Source organism: Anas platyrhynchos, chromosome 6 (assembly GCF_047663525.1).
Source record: "Anas platyrhynchos isolate ZD024472 breed Pekin duck chromosome 6, IASCAAS_PekinDuck_T2T, whole genome shotgun sequence".
Classification (NCBI taxonomy): Eukaryota; Metazoa; Chordata; class Aves; order Anseriformes; family Anatidae; genus Anas; species Anas platyrhynchos.
In genome coordinates, this window is record NC_092592.1 from 28,007,830 (window position 1) to 28,025,397 (window position 17,568).

The 17,568-nt window shown below is 56.5% G+C and overlaps 4 protein-coding genes across 7 annotated transcripts in view; 3 read left to right on the forward strand and 1 right to left on the reverse strand.

Annotated features, from left to right (window-relative positions):
• Positions 1-2,797, forward strand: part of WBP1L (WW domain binding protein 1 like) — a 54,180-nt gene extending 51,383 nt beyond the window's left edge. For all 3 annotated transcript variants that reach the window (XM_027459852.3, XM_072039748.1, XM_027459854.3), the window contains one exon: positions 436-2,797. In XM_027459852.3, coding sequence (XP_027315653.1) covers positions 436-1,178 — 743 coding nt within the window. In that variant the 3' untranslated portion in view covers positions 1,179-2,797. The remainder of the gene's footprint in view (positions 1-435) is intronic.
• A 2,806-nt stretch (positions 2,798-5,603) lies between these two features.
• CYP17A1 (cytochrome P450 family 17 subfamily A member 1) lies at positions 5,604-8,175 on the reverse strand. The gene is made up of 8 exons (XM_027459850.3): positions 7,831-8,175; positions 7,593-7,731; positions 7,183-7,412; positions 6,990-7,076; positions 6,703-6,912; positions 6,341-6,510; positions 6,167-6,270; positions 5,604-5,970 (listed from the first exon to the last, which is right to left on the reverse strand). The coding sequence occupies exons 1-8, from the start codon at positions 8,158-8,160 to the stop codon at positions 5,702-5,704; spliced, it is 1,539 nt and encodes a 512-aa protein (XP_027315651.3). The 5' UTR covers positions 8,161-8,175; the 3' UTR covers positions 5,604-5,701.
• A 172-nt stretch (positions 8,176-8,347) lies between these two features.
• On the forward strand, positions 8,348-10,850 carry BORCS7 (BLOC-1 related complex subunit 7). 2 transcript variants are annotated; one of them, XM_027459857.3, is made up of 6 exons: positions 8,348-8,530; positions 9,022-9,181; positions 9,501-9,563; positions 9,717-9,760; positions 9,923-9,943; positions 10,328-10,850. In XM_027459857.3, the coding sequence occupies exons 1-6, from the start codon at positions 8,457-8,459 to the stop codon at positions 10,377-10,379; spliced, it is 414 nt and encodes a 137-aa protein (XP_027315658.2). In that variant the 5' UTR covers positions 8,348-8,456; the 3' UTR covers positions 10,380-10,850. The 2 variants fall into 2 exon arrangements, with proteins under 2 accessions (XP_027315658.2, XP_027315657.2); XM_027459856.3 differs by having other exon boundaries at positions 8,406-8,530; positions 9,022-9,208.
• A 1,071-nt stretch (positions 10,851-11,921) lies between these two features.
• On the forward strand, positions 11,922-15,713 carry AS3MT (arsenite methyltransferase). Its single transcript, XM_027459855.3, has 11 exons — positions 11,922-11,994; positions 12,331-12,416; positions 12,901-13,028; positions 13,123-13,273; positions 13,359-13,495; positions 13,720-13,789; positions 13,870-13,951; positions 14,038-14,169; positions 14,271-14,413; positions 14,777-14,911; positions 15,493-15,713. Coding segments are annotated over exons 1-11 (1,164 nt in total). The 5' UTR covers positions 11,922-11,993; the 3' UTR covers positions 15,592-15,713.
• Positions 15,714-17,568: the final 1,855 nt, after the last annotated feature.

Here is a 17,568-nt window from a genome sequence, read left to right on the forward strand (position 1 = left end):
ACAAAGCTTTGTGAGATGAAATCTTTGCTCTTGAGAGTGGAAACTCAGCTGAGAAGCCAGTGTTGGAGAGGGCTGGCAGGTTATCTCCTGTGCTGTTCCCTCTAGCCAGCACAGGCCACGCCTTGGTGTGGTTTATGGGGCCATTTGGGGTATGGTTAGGTTTGCCTGGTAGACCTGAGAGCCATAAGGTCTGGCTGCTGTTCCCAGCTGTGTCCATCTCCTCCTGTAACTGTGCCCTCCTGTGCTGCAATTGTTGCTTCTGTAAAGCACAGAACATCTCTTTTGGTTTAATTTTTGGCACCGCTTGTGAAGCCCGTTGAGCTGTTTGGTGGCGAGGTGCTGGTAGATGACAACCAACCCACCGACCTACGTTAATAACGAGTTCCCCGAGATAAGCTGCTCGCGAAATAACTTCTCCTTGCCTCCCGCTTTCAGGGTTTCTGCCAAATTATTTACTACCTCCCTACGAGGAAGTGGTGAACCGACCGCCAACCCCGCCACCGCCATACAGTGCCTTACACCAGCAGTGCGTCCCAGCAGGCAGCAGTAGCACAATCCCAGACACGCCAAGAACCCTGCAGCCAGCACAGAGCAGCTCGGCAGCACCCGGCGGCAATAACAGCAGTACTGACAACACCGGGTCCCCCGGCCTCGGGGACCCCGAGCCTTCCACCGCCGCGCTGGTCGAGCGAGCAGTTGCCAAAATGCAGAGCGTGGAGCCCGGTGGTGGCACCAGCACGGGAGCTGAGCTAGTGGAGAGGGCCAGTCCCGAAAAGGATACGGAGTGCAAGGAGGAACTGCTAAAAGGCTACAGCTCTGAGAGCTTAGAGCAGAGCAGCGCCATCCCCGACGCCAAGGACAAGACGCCGGGCAGGCAGCGCCGCTTCACGGGCGACTCGGGCATCGAGGTCTGCGTATGCAACCGGGGCCACCACGACGACGACCTCAAGGAGTTCGACGGGCTCATCGACGATGCTCTGGATGGGCCCCTGGACTTCTGCGACAGCTGCAGCGGCCGCCCGCACGGGGACGAGGAGGAAGGGCTTTTTAATGCCGCGGAAGAGCAGCACCGCGAACACAGCCACCACCACCTGCCCCGGCAGCCGGTGTGTGTACTCTTGAACACAATAAATGAGCAGGACTCTCCAAACTCTCGTACCAATAACTCCCCCAGCTAAGGTGGCAGAGTGGAAGGGAGAATCGGGGGTAAAAAATAAAAAACAAACAACACAAAGAAATAAAAGTGAAATAAGCAGATTAAAACTTTAAGAGGAGGAAAAGGTGATATACAACCGTTTTTTTTTTAGTTTTCCTCCCCTCCGGTGTAATTCGGGGACTAGTCCCGAAGGCCCAGCTTGTGGGGGACGGGTTGCTCTGGGTTTTGTTAATCATGTCCATCCTGCTCTGTGAGGCAGGGGGTGACGTTTCTCAATGAGACCTTCTAGCAAATTGAACTTTCCCAATGGTGATTTTGGTGATGGTTATTATGAGTTTGTTGGTTTTAGTTTTCCAGAACACTGCTTTGTCTCGCAATCAGTAAAGCTCAGCAAATCTCACCCTGGGAGGATACGAAATCACCATAAGGCTTCAACCTCCAGGTGTCTTCCCAGAAGCCAGCAGCTTCTGACAGTGCCGGCAGTCAGTAGCCCAAGAGTTCTGGTTTGATATAGTGCTCTTGAGGCATTGTGGATTTCTTTTCATTTTAACTTTTTTTTTTTTCGTGTGTGTGTGTGTTAAACTTTCCCAAAGCTGATGAACGCCTCGACACATCAGCCCTATAATCTCTGGTGCTTCAGTGTTTAAGACAGCAGGTAGGAAGTTTCCCACTTGAAGCTGGTAACTGAAGGACCAGTTTCTTCCAGGAGTGTTAGTCTACCACAAGCAGTCTGAAAAGAAAGGGTTTGCAGAAATTTGCCTTTATATGTCATTTTCAAAGACAAGTGTATTTGTTCAATGCCTCCAAGAGCACAGTTAGAAGTAGAATCAGGGCAGCTGGGCTGCCTGCCAAGTACTGTGGTCTCCGAATGACCTTTTCCTGGTGTGCTGCAAAAGGGCTTGGCTTTATTTTTTCCTTATTTTGCACCCCGAGAGCAGCACACTTGAGTTAAGATGACAAAAAAAAAAAAAAAAAAAAAAGAACAGGGCTCTCTTTGGCCAGCGTGCCTTCAAGCTTCAGCGATGCATGTTGAACAAATGGAGACGAGAGCTCCGTCCATTGCGAAGGGATGACTTTACCATGTAGATGTGGAAGACCTGTGCAGTATTTTTTTTTTTTTTTTTAAATCCAAAAGTTTGGTGCGATTCTGATGTTGACCACTTACAGGAAATGAATGTCTGTTTTCTTTTTCTTTTTTTTTTTTTTTTTTCTTTTTATGGTGGCAACTGGCTACTGTATAATGTCTGTGAGCGTGTGTGTGTGACTGCAATCCATGCATGCGAGTCCTACTGGTAATATGAAAACCTGCTGTAAGACTGCAAGAAAATTTACTGTAGCTTTGCTTTAATAAACGGTAGAGATTTTGTTAGTAACAACCCGAAGGGAAAAAAAAAAAAAGTAAGAGCTGAAACTAACATTCCCTGGAGTGCTCGTGTGGAAGAGAGCACAATTCAGACTGTGTATCTTGTTCTTGGGTTTTCTCCCCGTCCCTTTTATAATTATGGTCGTCCAGATCATTACTGTTATGGGGAAAAAAAAAAAATTGAAAACTGAACTCAGTCATACTCAGATTTGATTGATTGAAAACCAAAATCAGTTTCAAATGAGGTGGAAACCAAAATATAATGTCTTTTCTGATAACTTGCCTGCGTGTATGTGTATCATTTTTTGAGTTAAGAAAAAGATCTCTTTAGTTGGTGGATGCTTTTTTTAACTGGAGGTACGTAGCACTGACCTGAATACAGATGATAGAGCAAGATAAGTGGTGCTTATTTCAGTGTTTTACATGCTTGAAGGTAAAACTCACACTTCTAACTTAACAAACAAACAAACAAACAAAAAAAAACACTTCTGACTTTAAAAAAAGGGCAACTTGTAGGAGAACTTTGCTCCTCTGCCCCTCACAGCTTTTCTCTTCCATCAAAACAGCACTTCAGTAGGTGTACATGTATTAGGATGGTCTTAAGAATTAAAGACTTTGGTCTGGATTCAGGGAACTTTGTTTCTGGATGCCTCCTGTGAGGATAACAGCTGGAGCGTACCCCTGGGGTGGGCTGGCTCACCATAAAGCCAGGTAGGGACTGGCTGCTTGCAGCTCTGCTCACACTTTTGAGAAGAGAATTAAAATTAAAGATCCTCGCTGCCACCCCTAGAAATTCTCCACATATTGGCACTGAGGTTTGTTCCTCGCATCATGGAGGAAGCTGGAAAAAAAAAAAAAAAAAAAAAAAAACACATCAGCCCTTACGGTGTGGGATTTTCCTGCTATAAATCCTGGGAATGGCCCTGAGCCGGTGGGAGAACTTCTGCCAATGTTCCTGTTACCAGAAGACAAAAATCTGTGTTTGCCTTCCTGCCTTCTCGCTAAGGGCAGGAGAAGCCGCAGTCCTCCGGACACTGAGGTGAGTGCCAGTGGGTGTTTCTAATCAGGAACAAGCAGTGGTGTGCCCATTCTCGGACTCCTCCATTTTCTTCAGGCTTTTCAAGACCAGAAAGAAGCAAACAGCCTGCAAGCCATGTCTATTTTATTTATTTTTTTTCCTACACCCCTCTTGTTCTTGTGGCAGAAAGCTGGCGTGTGCAGGATTGTGAGTGTGGTGCTCTCAGTGCTTCAGGTTTTCAGACCCAGGTGTCAGGCAGGTGGCATGGGGACAGGACAGGTGGAAAAAAGCAAAAATCTGAGGTCCCCTCAACGAGTATGAGGCTTTGTATTTTTCCTTCTGTTTATGTACATTATGTCTTCCTAGCCAGAGGTGGGAAATGCCTGTGTTTGTGTAACCCTACCACCAGAAGAGGAGGGCAGGCTCACCTGCCCAGAACAGGGCCGGGAAAGCCGCGGTGCAGCCGAGCCTCTGCCTTGCCCATGGCCACAGGGCAGGAGGCCGGGACGAGCCTCCTCGGAGGCAGAAGGAGCACGTATGGCCTCTGCCGAGCGGCTGCTGGTGACGCCAGCCACGGCCTGCGCCGGGCTCTGCCCCGGGATGTGCGTCAGAGGCCGGCGCCTGGCCCACGGAGCTTCCTGCCTCCCGACCCCTGAAGGATCCCATCCTCCTCCTCCTCATGTCCCAGCTGGGACATCCCGGGAAGGCCATGACCGTTCCCTTTTCTTCCTCAGAGCTGTTTCCCACCTCCCTCACAGCCCGGCTCTGTTATCAGATGGGAATCGTGCCCCGCAGCGGGGCTCGCCTGGGCTGTGGTGCAAGCGCCGTGCGCTGCGTGCCTGGGGGGCTGCGGGGTTGGTTCTCGGTTTGTTTTCATTTCTCGGTTTGTTTTTGGCCAGGGACAGCCACCTCCTCATGGTGCTCAGGGCAAGCTGTGGGAAAGCCGCCTTCCTGCCATCAATTCCTGCCATCGATTCCTCCCTCGCAGGCTGTAGGGAGCGGGAGGAGACGGGACACGCTGCTTCCCCGTAGCCCCACGTAGCTGCCTCCCGAGCCCCATGGATGCAGAGCACGCTCCCAGCCTGTTTTTCCCCCGTGCAAACGTCCCAGGCAGCCCCAGATGGAGGGCAGAGACGCAATGCGACCCGGGTGGTTACATCAGCAGGGTTATTTTGGCAGGGAAAGCGGCGGCTGCTGCCGAGGTCACCCCCGGCCCTCCCACAGCCAGGTTTGGGATCACTGGATCCCAATCTGAATGAAACCAGAGGGATCGTCCTGGGCACCGAGGCACCAGGGATCAGCACGTTTTGTGTTTCAGGGACCTCCATTTCTCGTGGCAAGAGAATTCGGCTGCCACCAGCTGAACTGAAGCTGCCTGGTGGGGTCTGGGGGCTTGGACCCATGTGTTCAAACACAGCGGCCCCGTGCAGCTGTCCGGCTGGGAATACCAGCCCCGTGATTCAGAGTTAAATCACGGGGGGAAACGGGCAGGGAGGGAGCGTGGAGGTGTGCAGGGCTGGGGAGGGGTCGCGCAGCCGTGTTGCCGCCTGGTTAAATATTAAAAAGGGTCAGGCAAGCGAGGAGCAGAAACCTAATTGCACACTGCCCTCCCTGGCGGGGCGTTTTATGGCAGCTGACGTCCCAGCTGGGAGGGGCTGTGCGTGCACATCCGTGTGTGTATGGACATAAAAACATGTGTGGGGGCATTAAACACATCCCTGTGCTTTCGTGTGGCTGCACACGCTGGTGAGTACAGGGGTGTGCAGACATGGGCACATGCTCCTGTATGTGTGCACACAGGGAGCCAGGCAGGAGCTAAAGCAGCAGGAAAATTTAAGCTGTTTCCTTCTTTTCCCCGTATGAAGCAGGTCCCAGCCAGAGGGAGCACGCTGTCCCCGGCTCAGGGATGGAGCTGGGGAGACCTTCACCCCCCAGCAGCCATGCGGAGGGGCTGTGGCATCTCAGCCCAGCACACACAGGAGGTTTTGGGGCTGCCACACATCTCGGGCACCTTCCCACCTGCTTGCGCCCTCTGTCACCTGCCCAAAAAGCAGCTGGAGTCATGCTGGGTTGGGAACTGCTTTATTCAGGCAGCCTGGCATCCACCAGGCAGGCAGGGTGGAGGCTCTGTGGCGTCCACCCCACCATCACACGGGTGTCCCCGTCACGAGGCCGCCCTCCAGGCCTCCCGCAGCCTGGCCTTCACCCGAAACTTCTGCACCTGCAGCACGACGCCGAACTTGCCCTCCAGCGAGGGCAGGGGCTGGTCCGGGGGGCACTCGAGCGTGAACCTCTGCAGCACCCAGGCCAGGAAGAGGAACAGCTCCATCTTGGCCAGGACTTCGCCCAGGCACACGCGGATCCCGGCCCCGAAGGGCAGGTAGCTGGGCGAGGGTGAGTGGATGTGCTGGCCCTTCTCGTCCAGGAAGCGTCCTGCAAGGGGAATAATGGGATGCTCTAAAGGGATCGGTCCCTTTCTGCCTGACACCTGCCCAAATTCAGCCCCTCCGTGTCCCTCCCACCAGGAGCAGGGCAAGGCGGGTGCGAGCTCCCCATCTGGGGAGAAGCAGGACCTGACCTCCTGGCCCCTTTCCTTCTGTGTCCCCACACCACAGGGCACAAAACCCACCGGGGTTGAACTCCTCGGGCTTGTCCCACTCCTTCTCGTCGTGGTGCACGGACCAGAGGTTGATGATGACCCTGGCGCCCTTGGGGATGGCGTACTCCCCGATGCTGCGGGGAGAACACGGCGTGAGGGGGCCGCTCCTGCCCGCCGCCACCGCCCACACCCCGGTGGTCTCACCTGGTGTCGGTGAGGGACACGTGAGGGATGAGCAGGGGGGACACGGGCCGGATGCGCAGCACTTCGCTGATGGTGGCCTCCAGGTAGGGCAGCAGCGGGCGGTCGCTGAGGTGGGGGTGACGGGCCAGGCCGATTTTCTGGTCCATCTCCTCCTGGATCTTCCTCTGGACCTGGGAGGGGAGCAAGGGCTGGGCGTCAGCACCCAGCACCACCAGCAGGTGATGGGGGCAGAAGCAAAGTGCTCCTCACAGCTTGATACCCCTTACTCCAAGAGCCTGACATCTCTCTTGGCATTATCCTTCCCCAAAGCCCCCTGCGATGCCCCTGGTGCAGGAGGGAGACCCGCGGGGCACGGACCTCACCTCAGGGTAGTGGAGCAGGTAGAGCACGGTCCACTTGAGCACGGTCGTGGTGGTCTCCACGCCAGCCCCGAAGATGTCCCCCACCGTCATGAGGAGGTGGTCGTCCGTCAGCTCCAGCCCTGCTGCCGGCGGGCTGTTGTTCTCGGCGCTGAGCCTCACTTGCAGGAGGGCATCCATGAGGTCCCTCACGGTGTCCCCACAGAAGGTTTCCTGCCAGGGGACACAGCTGAGCCCCCCCCAGCTCAGCTCCAGCACCCCGCAGCCCCCTGTCCCAGCCCCTTGGGCACCTTGTGTTCGGTGAACTTCTGCTGGAGCAGCTCATCCCTGACCTTGAGGCATTTCTTCAGCAGGGCCAAGTCCTTGTTGGGGAAGATCTGGGGGAGAAAAGCCCCGTTACAGCAAAAGAGCTCCAGCTCAACCTCCAGCTCCTTCCTCTCCTCCCTCAGGAGAAGACCACTCAGCTCCTGTGTCCCCGCTCACCTGCAGCCAGGGGAAGATGTCCACCAAGCTCTCCTTGGCCACGGTGTCCACGATGCCCTGGCTGTACTCCAGCATGGCCTCGAACTCGGGGTCCCCACGGCGGTAGGAGGAGTTGAAGCAGAGGGAGCAGACCACGTTGGTGACGGCCCTCGTGAGCTCCGGGGCCATGTCCAGGGCTGCATCCTGCGCGGCGCTGAGCGTCTCACACAGGGAGGCAGCCTCTTGGCAGACTATTTTTTTTTTTTGGGGGGGAAGGAGAGGCAGGAGAGGGGACGGTGAGCCCCGGGGGTGGCCAAGGGGGTGGCAGGAGGCACCTCCAGCAGGGGTTTAGGCAGCAGGGATGGAGCAGAGAGGCAATAAGGACAGAAAACACACACGTATATGATAGTGGGGTGGCGGGGGACACTCACTGATCTTCTCGAGGGCGACCGAGCCCTCTCCGAACATGGAGAGGGCGGCGTGCACCAGCTTGCGCTGGAACTTCCAGAGGGGGCTGTAGCTGGCGAAGGCGATGTCCTTGCCCCCCCGGGACAGCAGGTCCGTGGTCACCTGTGGGGTACACAGCTTTAGGGTCAGGCAGGCAGCCCCGCAGCATCCTCACCCTGCAGCAGGGGGGTCCCCCAAACCCACCCATCCCCTCGGACTCACAGTGCGGGGCCGTCCGGCGAAAGCCTTCCCCTTCTTCAGCAGCACCTCGCGGGCGTGCTGGTAGCTGTTGACCACCACCACGTAGTGGGAGCCCATCCAGAGCCCGTAGAGGCTGCCGTAGCGGCCCTGCAGGCTCCAGAGCCGCAGGTGGAGCTGGGGGTGCCCGGCCAGCTGCAGCAGGCTCCCCACCAGCGGCAGGGCTGGCAGGCTCCGCAGCCGCCCTGTCCCCGTCCCCATCCCCGTCCCCGTCCCCATGGGACCCCGGCGGCGTGCCAGCCCCCAGGCGCACAGCAGGGCCAGGCACAGCAGCAGGGCGGCCAGCGGCAGCATGGTGGGGAGGCTGTGAGGCTGTGCGGCCCCCGAAAATTTATACCCGCCCGGCAGAGTCCCCTTGACCCTGGGACGGGCTCGGCTGCTTATCGGGGGGATGGCGGCCGGCCGTGACGGGCAGCAGGCCAGCTCCGCAGCTGGGGACAGGGCGGAGGGGCTGGGAGCACGGGGGGAGGCCCTGGGGGCTCCTCTGGGGGCAGGGACTGGGGTGGGCTGGGGGCTGCTGGTGTGCTGTGAGACCCCCCCGGTGTCTGAGGGGCTGGGGCACTGGGCAGCACTGGGAAGAATTGGGCAATATGGTGCAGGAGTGGTTTGAACTGGTTAGTACTGGGCAGCACTGGCCAATATGGTGCAGGACTGGTGAGTACTGGTGAGTACTGGTTAGTACTGGGTAATATGGTTCAGGGGTGGTTTTAACTGTTTAGTACTGGGCAGCACTGGGCAGTACTGGGCAGTACTGGGCAATATGGTGTAGGACTGGTTAGAACTGGTTAGTACTGGGCAGCACTGGGTAATATGATGCAGGACTGGTGAGTACTGGTGAGTACTGGGCAATACTGGGCAGCACTGTGCAATGTGGTGCAGAACTGGCTAGTACTGGTTAGTACTGGTTAGTACTGGGTAATATGGTGCAGGGGTGGTTTAAACTGGTTAATACTGGGCACTACTGGGTAATATGAAATGTGGTGTAGGACTGGTTTGAACTGGTTGGTACTGGGCAGCACTGGGCAATACTGGGCAGCACTGTGCAATATGGTGTAGGACTGGTTAGAACTGGTTCGTACTGGTCAGTACTGGGCAGCACTGGTCAGCACTGGGCACCCCCCCGCCCTTCGCCTTCCCGCCTCTTTTGTCCCTCAGCGCTGCCCGTAGCGGCGCGGCGCAGGCGGGGCGTGCAGCGGGCAAGATGGCGGCGGGCGGCGCGGCGGAGGCGCAGGCGCGGTTCGGGCACTCGGTGAAGGGGCTGCTGACCGAGAAGGTGACGAGCTGCGGCACTGACGTCATCGCCCTCACCAAGCAGGTGCTGAAGGGCTCCCGCAGCGCCGAGGTGAGCGGCGGGCGGGCCGGCGGACTACAAGTCCCAGCATGCAACGCGGCCTCGGGGCGCCCGGGGAAAGGCGGAGGGGCTGCAGGTGGTGCGGCGGTGCGGGGCGCGGGGCATGCTGGGAGTTGTAGGCAGCAGGGGGGGCGCGCTGAGTGGTGTGTGCGGGGCGCGGGGCATGCTGGGAGTTGTAGTCCCGAGGGCAGCTCCTGGCCCTTTGGGGGGGGTTTGGGGTTGGATTTGGGGTTGGGGTTTGGGGTTTGGGTCTGGGTCTGGCAGCGCTGTCCTTGTCTTGTAGCTCCTGGGGCAGGCTGCGAGGAACATGGTGCTGCAGGAGGACGCCATCCTGCACTCGGAGGACGTAAGCACAAAACTGCTGGGAAATAGGGGAAAAGGGTTTTGGGGCCGGGGGCCGGGCGCGCTCCCGGAGCCCCAAAATGAGAGATCTGCGCGTGGCGGGGGGAGCGGAGCTGCTGCCGAGCCAAACGTTCATTCTTGGTCTTGTTTTCCACAGAGCCTGAGGAAAATGGCCATAATAACCACGCACCTGCAGTACCAGTAAGTAGGGGGGCACCGCCTGCTCTGCGGGGTGCTTAATCCAGACACACGTGAGGGTTTTGGGCTCCTGAGCCCTTGTTTGAGTCCCTTTTCATCACCATCGAGTGGTGTTGCTGAAATTTGTGCTTTTCTAATGCTCTTTCCTCTCCTTTTCTCATCTAGGCAGGAAGCAATCCAGAAGAAGTGAGTACCTAGCGGAGGGAATGCCAAGAGGACGTGGGAAACAGCACGTAGAGATTGATGGGGAAAGGAAAGAGTAATGGGGTGTGTGGGGGGGAGAGAAGCAGCTGGAAGGTTTTTGCAGCTGCTTTTGAAACATGCTGGCCCAGCAAGATATCATTTCAATTCTGTGAAGGTCAGTACTGCAAAGAGATGAGATCTTGGGTGAAGGGATGATTTTACTGAAAACTTATGGATCTTTCCTTAACGTGCACGAGTACACGAAGTGCGGTTTGCCTTGCGGGCACGGGGAGGTGGGGTGGGGAACCCCGGGATTTCTCTTCCCGTCCCTTGGGTGCTCCCTGGGGATCAGATCTCACTGTCAGCCTCTTCTTGTTTTGTCCCCAGTGTCGAGCAGTCATCGAACCTGCGGGACCAGCTGAGTCACTTGCTGAAATGAAGCGAAGCTGAAGGCACGAGGACTTCTCGACTGGCACGGAGGGCAGCCAGGCATCCTGTCCCCTCCGGGGCTCAGGACTGTGTCTGGACGGTGCTGGATGCCCGCTAGGATACGTGCAGAGCACACATTTCTGAGCGTGTGGGCCCCTCTCACACGATCCCATCCACGTCTCTGTCTCCAGAACGCTCTCCTGCTTCCCCACGTGTGACTGAAACCATCTTAGCAGAAAGTTCCCTTCCCCCAACGATCCCTGTGTTCGCTTACTTCCCGTGTTTCACGTGAGATGTTCGGCTGTCCAATGTTTCTCACAGCCGGAGCGGGACAATTTTATTTCCCATCTAAGCTCTGCTCAGCATCCGTCTCCTGAAGGGTGATGGAATAATGCTGCTGGTGCCTGCCAACAACCAGCAATCACACAGCCAGTTTTCATACAAAACAGCTCCTCCCCTCCCAATAAATGTACAAACTAGAGATGTGGGTTTTAAATACAGGTGCCTGAAGTTTGACACGGGTCCTTATTTAGGCACAGATGGTCGCTGCAATTTATTTAGGGCATGTTAATCAGTGGGAGCTGTGAGTGGCTGGGTGGGTGAGGTGCTTCAGAGTGGGCTGAGGTGCCCGTCCAAGACCAGAATTTTGGGAAGCGTGATTCTGCACAGACACCTCTGTCCCTGCTCCAGCTGGACATGCCTTGGCGAGCATCCCGCTCTGAGGTTATCTTATTTTCCACTAAGCCAGAGCTTGGAACGCCATCCCTTTGCCAACCCATCTGTACTGCCTTCGGCCTTCAACCACATTCCTGCGCTGGGTTGCTGCTCCAGCTTTTGATTAAGCAGCCTTGGAAGTGCTGGGTGGCTGTATCTGGTTGGGAAGGTGTCCAGAGACACAGCTGGGAAGCAGGCAGGGAGATGCAAAAGAAAATCAGGAGCCGGTGTAGTCAGCTCTGCACGGCTCTGTGGCGATGACTTGGTGACTGGGCTCCCGTTTGCTTCCTGGGCAGTGAGGTGGGGTCCGGGCTGTAAATATTGTGTCTTGTTTTTCATCAGTCATGTACCCAGAGCACTTGGAGCACGCTGGAAGCACTTGCTTGTATGCATAAAGAGCTGAAATGATTTGCTTTGTTATTAAGGCTTGGGTTTCAGCTTCTAAGTCTAATCTTTTCACCTCCTGTGCCTGCTTACCTTGATAGCAGGGGCTGTGATGCCTAAAGGATGGGGCACTGGGGTCCGTTTGTGCCCTGGGGGGGGTTCCTAATCCGTGGCCTCACAGCTGTGTTTGGGGAGAGAAGGTTTTCCCCCAGCTTTTGGAGAAGCAGGCAGCTTTTTCCCCTGCGAGCTCCGGTCCTCTGCAGGGGCTGGGGCATCCCACTGGGGTTTCCCTGCATTTGGGGCGAGCAGAAAGTGGGGCGGGGGATGGGACACAGCAGGGTGGGGGTACCCAAAGGCTGAGGCTGTGGGTGTGAGGTGACACCGTGGGTGCCGGTAGCGAGCGTGGCTGCGTACCCAGGTTTTTTACCCAAATCTCAGGCCTGGCAGGAGCTGGTGTCGGGCGGAAGCCAGGCCTGGGGCGGCGCAGGGCGCCGGGGCGGAGCGTGGCCGAGCCGCAGCCGGAGGCAGTAAGGCACCCAGGCACCCCGGGGCTCCGGCTCTAGGGTGCCAGGGCCCTGTGGGGGGACCCCATGGGACCCCGCAGGGGGTTGGGATTCACCCTATAGGGACGTCCTTGGGGGTAGTCCCTCCAGGGCAGGCAGGGTCAGGGTGTTTTGGTGGGGGGGATGTTGGCACGGGGTGCTTTTCCCATTAGGATTTGGGTTGGGGTCTCCTCGGGGGTTGCTAGAGGGACTAAAAGCGTTCCTGTATTTTGGGGAGGGGGGTGAGGGCCTTGGGGAAGGGTTTGGCGTGGTGCCCGTGGTGGTGGCGTCGGCACCAACCCTGTGCCCCCGTTGCTGCAGTGGCCGCGCCGTGCGGGGAGCAGATCCCCCACAAACAGATCCCCCGCGAACAGATCCCCCAGGACCAGATCCACCGCGAGGTGCAGGTGAGGGGGGCGAGCGGGGCGGCCGGGGAGGGAGCGCCGAGCCCAGGCAGTGCCAGGACACCTGCCAGTCAGGGGACAAAGCTCATTTGGGGACCGGAGTGAGGGTGCTAAGGGCATTTGGCTGCTGCCAGCGGGGTTTCGGAGCAGGCGCTTTGCTCGTTTCCATGTGGGGATGAGGAGGGAGCAGGGCGAGCTTGTGTTTCTCTGCATGCACCCCCGTCAGTCAGGGAAACAGCATCCGTGGCCTGAAAAATTATTACAAACAGCAATTAAATCCCCTCCTGTGCAAAGATGTGTGTGTATACAAGCAGGTGAAGCCAAGCAGGGTGGGTATTTAACCTGATTTTTAGCTGGGTGCGGTGCCAGAGGGCTCTGGGGGGCACATATAAGCTGAGCATGGGCGTGATCCCGTGTTTTGTGACCCCACGGAGTCACCGTGGCCCAGCTCGCTGCAGTGGGGTGCCCCGTGTCCTTCGCACCTCAGGATTACTACGGCAAAGAGCTGCAGAAGTCGGAGGACCTGAAAACCAACGCTTGCGTCACCTCGGCCAGGCCGGTCCCCAAGGCCATCAGAGATGCTCTGGAGCGCGTCCACGAGGAGGTGGTGGCCAGGTGAGCTCCGGGCGAGTTCCTCCTGCTGCCACCTCCCCGTGGGCTGCAGCCCCCGGGGGGCAGGAGCCAGGGTGGTAACCCCCCCCCCCCCCAGGTACTACGGCTGTGGTTTGGTTGTCCCCGAGTGCCTGGCAGCGTGCCGGGTCCTGGACCTGGGCAGCGGCAGCGGCAGGGACTGCTACCTGCTGAGCCAGCTGGTCGGGGAGCGGGGCCACGTCACCGGCATTGACATGACCCAGGGCCAGGTAGGGTGTGGGGACAACCCCTGGGCTTGCTTTGTCCCCTCTCCGTGTCCCCCCCCCCCCATGTTCGTTCCCTTCCTCCTCCCAGGTGGAGGTGGCGAGGAAGCACATCGCGTATCACATGGAGAAGTTTGGCTACCGAAAGCCCAACGTGGACTTCCTCCAGGGCTACATGGAGAAGCTGGGTGATGCCGGGCTGGCTGATGAGAGCTACGATATTGTCATGTAGGTACCCTGCAGGGGGCTGCACCCACATCCCACCAGGTTTCTTGCTTCAGCCACGTGTGAGGAAAGGGAAAAACCCAAGGAGGATTTGGGCTGGGACCTGGGAATGTGGGGACTGCCCTTTTTGTGGTTGAACCCTGCACTAAGTTCAGGCTGTGCAGCAGCAGACGGTGCTGAGTGTAGGAGGTGATGGTGCAAACGAGCCTTGGTCTTCTCCTCTCCAGCTCCAACTGCGTGATCAACCTCGCCCCTGACAAGAGGGCCGTGCTGCGGGAGGCCTATCGCGTGCTGAAGGTGGGGAGCGGAGCGGGGTTGGGGCCACTTTGGGGGCCGTTGCTCCATTTCCCAGCCCATTTTGCCCCACTGCCTTCCAGCCCGGCGGAGAGATGTACTTCAGCGACGTCTACGCCAGCCAGCGCCTGAGCGAGGCCGTGAGGAAGCACAGGGTGCTGTGGGGTGTGTAGGGCTCCTGGATATAGGGTGACACGGGACGGGGAGCACCTTGTTGCCTTGTGTCACCCGTGTGTGTGCTGTCGTGCCAGGGGAGTGCCTGGCGGGAGCCCTGTTTTGGGGAGACCTCTACAGCATCGCCGAGGAGGTGGGCTTCAGCCCCCCGCGCCTGGTCACCGCCAGCCCCATCACCATCGGGGACAAGGAGCTGGAGGGTGTTGTCGGTGAGGGTCCTGACGGGGAGCAGTGGCTCCGTTTGGCCCCGGGGAGAGGTGCTGGGACCCTGTGCTCAGCACCTGGCCCGCTGGGCTCTCTTTTTTTTTAGGGGACTGCCGCTTCGTCTCCGCCACATTTCGGCTCTTCAAGGTGCCGGGGAGCAGCCGTGCCGGGCCGGGCCAGGTCATCTACAATGGTGGGATCGTGGGGCACGAGCGAGAGCTGGTGTTTGATGCCAACTTCACCTTCAAGGTACGGGGAGGTGCGTTTTGGGCTTCTGGGGATGGCGAGCAGACCCGGCCTGAAGGGCTGGGGATGGGGCAGCACTGATGCAGTGTGGTTTAGGGGATGAGGTGGTGGATGGGAGCAATATAAGCCAGAAGAGCTGCAAATAGGGCAGGGAGAGGGAACCAGAGCTGTGCATTGTGGAGATGGGAGCAGAACATCCCTGGCGGCTTCACCAGGTGGTTTGGAGCCCGCTGCTTGCTCCCTGTGGGTGTTCCTCCAGGCTTTGGGCCGGGCTGAGCCCTGCTTTCAGTCCCCACATATCCGACCGGGCGGCTGGGGGACCCTGGTCCGTGTGTCCCAGCCCCGTGCCTGTCACCGTGTCCCCAGGAAGGAGAGGCGGTGGATGTGGATGCCGAGACGGCCGCGGTGCTGCGCAGCTCCAGGTTTGCGGAGGAATTCCTCATCCGAGCCGCCGGGGCCGATGCTGCCGCACCCCAGGGCTGCTGTGGCAGGAGGGTGAAGGTTGGTAGCAGCAGCCCTGTGCTGGATTTGGGGCTGGGGACGCTGCTGTCCCTTGCTAGAGGTCCCTTTGCCCCTGTACGTGCCCAGTTGGGGTGCTGGGGCTGGTGGCTGGGCAGCCCTGGGGTCTGTATGGGGACAGCTCCTCCCTGCTTTGGGGCGCAGCGACCACCCCAGCTGCTCCTCGCTGCTGCTGTGAGCTCTGGGCCCTGACCCCACAGCCCGAAACACTTTTATCTCTCTGCTGGCAGCCTCCCTCCTCATCCTCACGGCCATCCTTCCACACGGGCCAGCAGGGGTCATCAGTAGGCCGGGGAGATAAAGCCCTGCAGCTGCGCGTCCCTGGAGCACAGCCTTGCGCTGGGGCTTTTGGGTCCCTGTCCAAGCAGAAGGCATTTCTTAGATAAAAAAGCAGAGTGAAACCCCCCCCAGAAGCTCTCAGCACCCTCCTTAGGGCAGGGGAAAGCCACCAGGCTGATCCGCCATGGCGGCAGGGAGCGAGTGGTGGGGAAACGCTGCTTCCATGGGGGGCCTCGTGTTTCCCTGCGGCCTGATCCTAAATCGGCTTCTCCTCTGCCCTACAGGAGAAGATCTGCGACCCCTTCCAGCTGCTGGAGAAGCTGGCGGCCCCGGCTCCTGCCTGCGGTCCCGCTGCCACCTGCGGGCCCCGGGGCTGCTGCTGAGCGATGTCCCCATCCCGCTGGGTGCCAGCGGGGCAGGGGGCTGCGGCCTGTGTGGTGTGGGGTTATCACCAGAGGAAAAAATAGAAATAAAAGGCCGAGACGAAACCCTGTGGGGTTGGAGACTGCGGGGTGCTGTGCTTTTAGGGCTCGGTATGAGCACGGTGGGGACGGGGAGCACCCTGGGGGTCCCCTCGCTCCCTGTGGGACACACGGACAGGGATGGGAGCTGTGGGGCCCCTCATATGGGATTTCTCAGCACCCTGCAGCGTGTACCCCATGCACCAGTCCAGCTCTGCTCCGAGCCCCCCGAAACCCCCTGCACGCACACCCCATCCCGTAGCTTTTCCCGAAACCATCCCTCATGCCCAGGGCAGCCCCACAGCCTGTCCCCGGGGTTGGGATTTCTTCCCCCTTTCCCCGTGCAGCGCTGCTGAGGTTTATTTTTCCCCCGGACTCCATCTAGTGGGAAGCCCTGCGTGCTGTGCAGGCCTTGCACCTGCAGGGTTTTGCAGGGAAATGCGGCGGTTTTGGAAATCCCACACTGTGGCTGCAGGGTCCCACACCCCACACGTGTCCCACGTCCCACCCGCCCCAACACCATGTCCCCGTCCTGGATGAGCTGGGAAATGAGGGAACATTTCCATCCCTCCTCCTGCCCTGATCCTCCAGGAGGGACCAAAATCCCCTCCCTGCCAGCTGAACATCATCTTGTCCCCATCAGGCCGTGTGTGTGCAAGGAGAGGGAGATCCTTGGGGTTTTTACAAGTTTAGAGGCCTGTAAGGGCAGTTCCCAGTCACAGAAGGGATTTCCTGAGTGCCCCGCACTGCTCGCCCTGATCTCTGCCAGGAGCGAAATAGGGGAGCGATGAATCCCCGGTTTGGGGATTGAACCCATAAATAATGCCCATAAGTATGGCTTCCTGGAAAGTCACCTCGCCAGCCTGCCGTTTGGGTTCAGATGGGACCAGGAACCTGCAGGATGCAGTGCACGGGAACTTGCAAGTGGCTGGGTTTAGGGACACAGAGGGGTGTGCTTGGAGAACTGTAACTCCTCGTGTGTGTGCTATTTTATTATTTTGTTTATTTTTTAAAAAATATTATTTTGTTTCTTTTCCTTTTTATTTTATTTTATTTTATTTTATTTTATTTTATTTTATTTTATTTTATTTTATTTTATTTTATTTTATATTTTATTTTATTTTATTTTATTTTATTTTTTTACATTTTGTATTTATTTTTTTTCTTTCATTTTATTTGTTTTTGACTTTTTTGACTAGAAAAAACATACGTTGTTTGTGTTTTATTTTATTATTTTGTTTCTTTTAAAATTATTTTTGGTTTTACTTTATTACTTTATATCTATTTACTACTTTATTTTAATACTATATTATTTTCATTTCATTTATTTTTGTCTTTTTGGACTAGAAAAACCACTCAACATTGTTTGTGTTTTATTATTTTGTTTCTTTTTATTTGGAATTATTTTTTCTTTTTAAATTTTGTATTTATCTTTATTTTATTTTTGCTTTATTTTATTACTTTATTTTATTTTAATATTTTATTTATTTTTATTATTGTATTTCATTTCGTTTTATTTCAATTTCGTTATTTTATTTGATTTTAAATAAAATAAAATTATTTTATATAATTTTTATATAAAATATTATATAATTTTTATAAATATATATTTTTATAAAATTATTTTATTTTAAATAAAATTATTTTATTTTATTTTATTTTATTTTATTTTATTTTATTTTATTTTATTTTATTTTATTTTATTTTATTTTATTTTATTCTAATTTTGTTGCTTCCCCCTTCACACTCCCCCTGCTCCCGGGCCCGGCCCTTTGCCCTGTGTGTGCCCCACACGGCCGCCAGGGGGCGCTGCGACACCGCTCACGGGGCCCGGGGCTGTGACCGGGGGGGGGACACACACGGAGCCGGTCCCGGTCCCGTTCCCCATCCCCGTCCCCA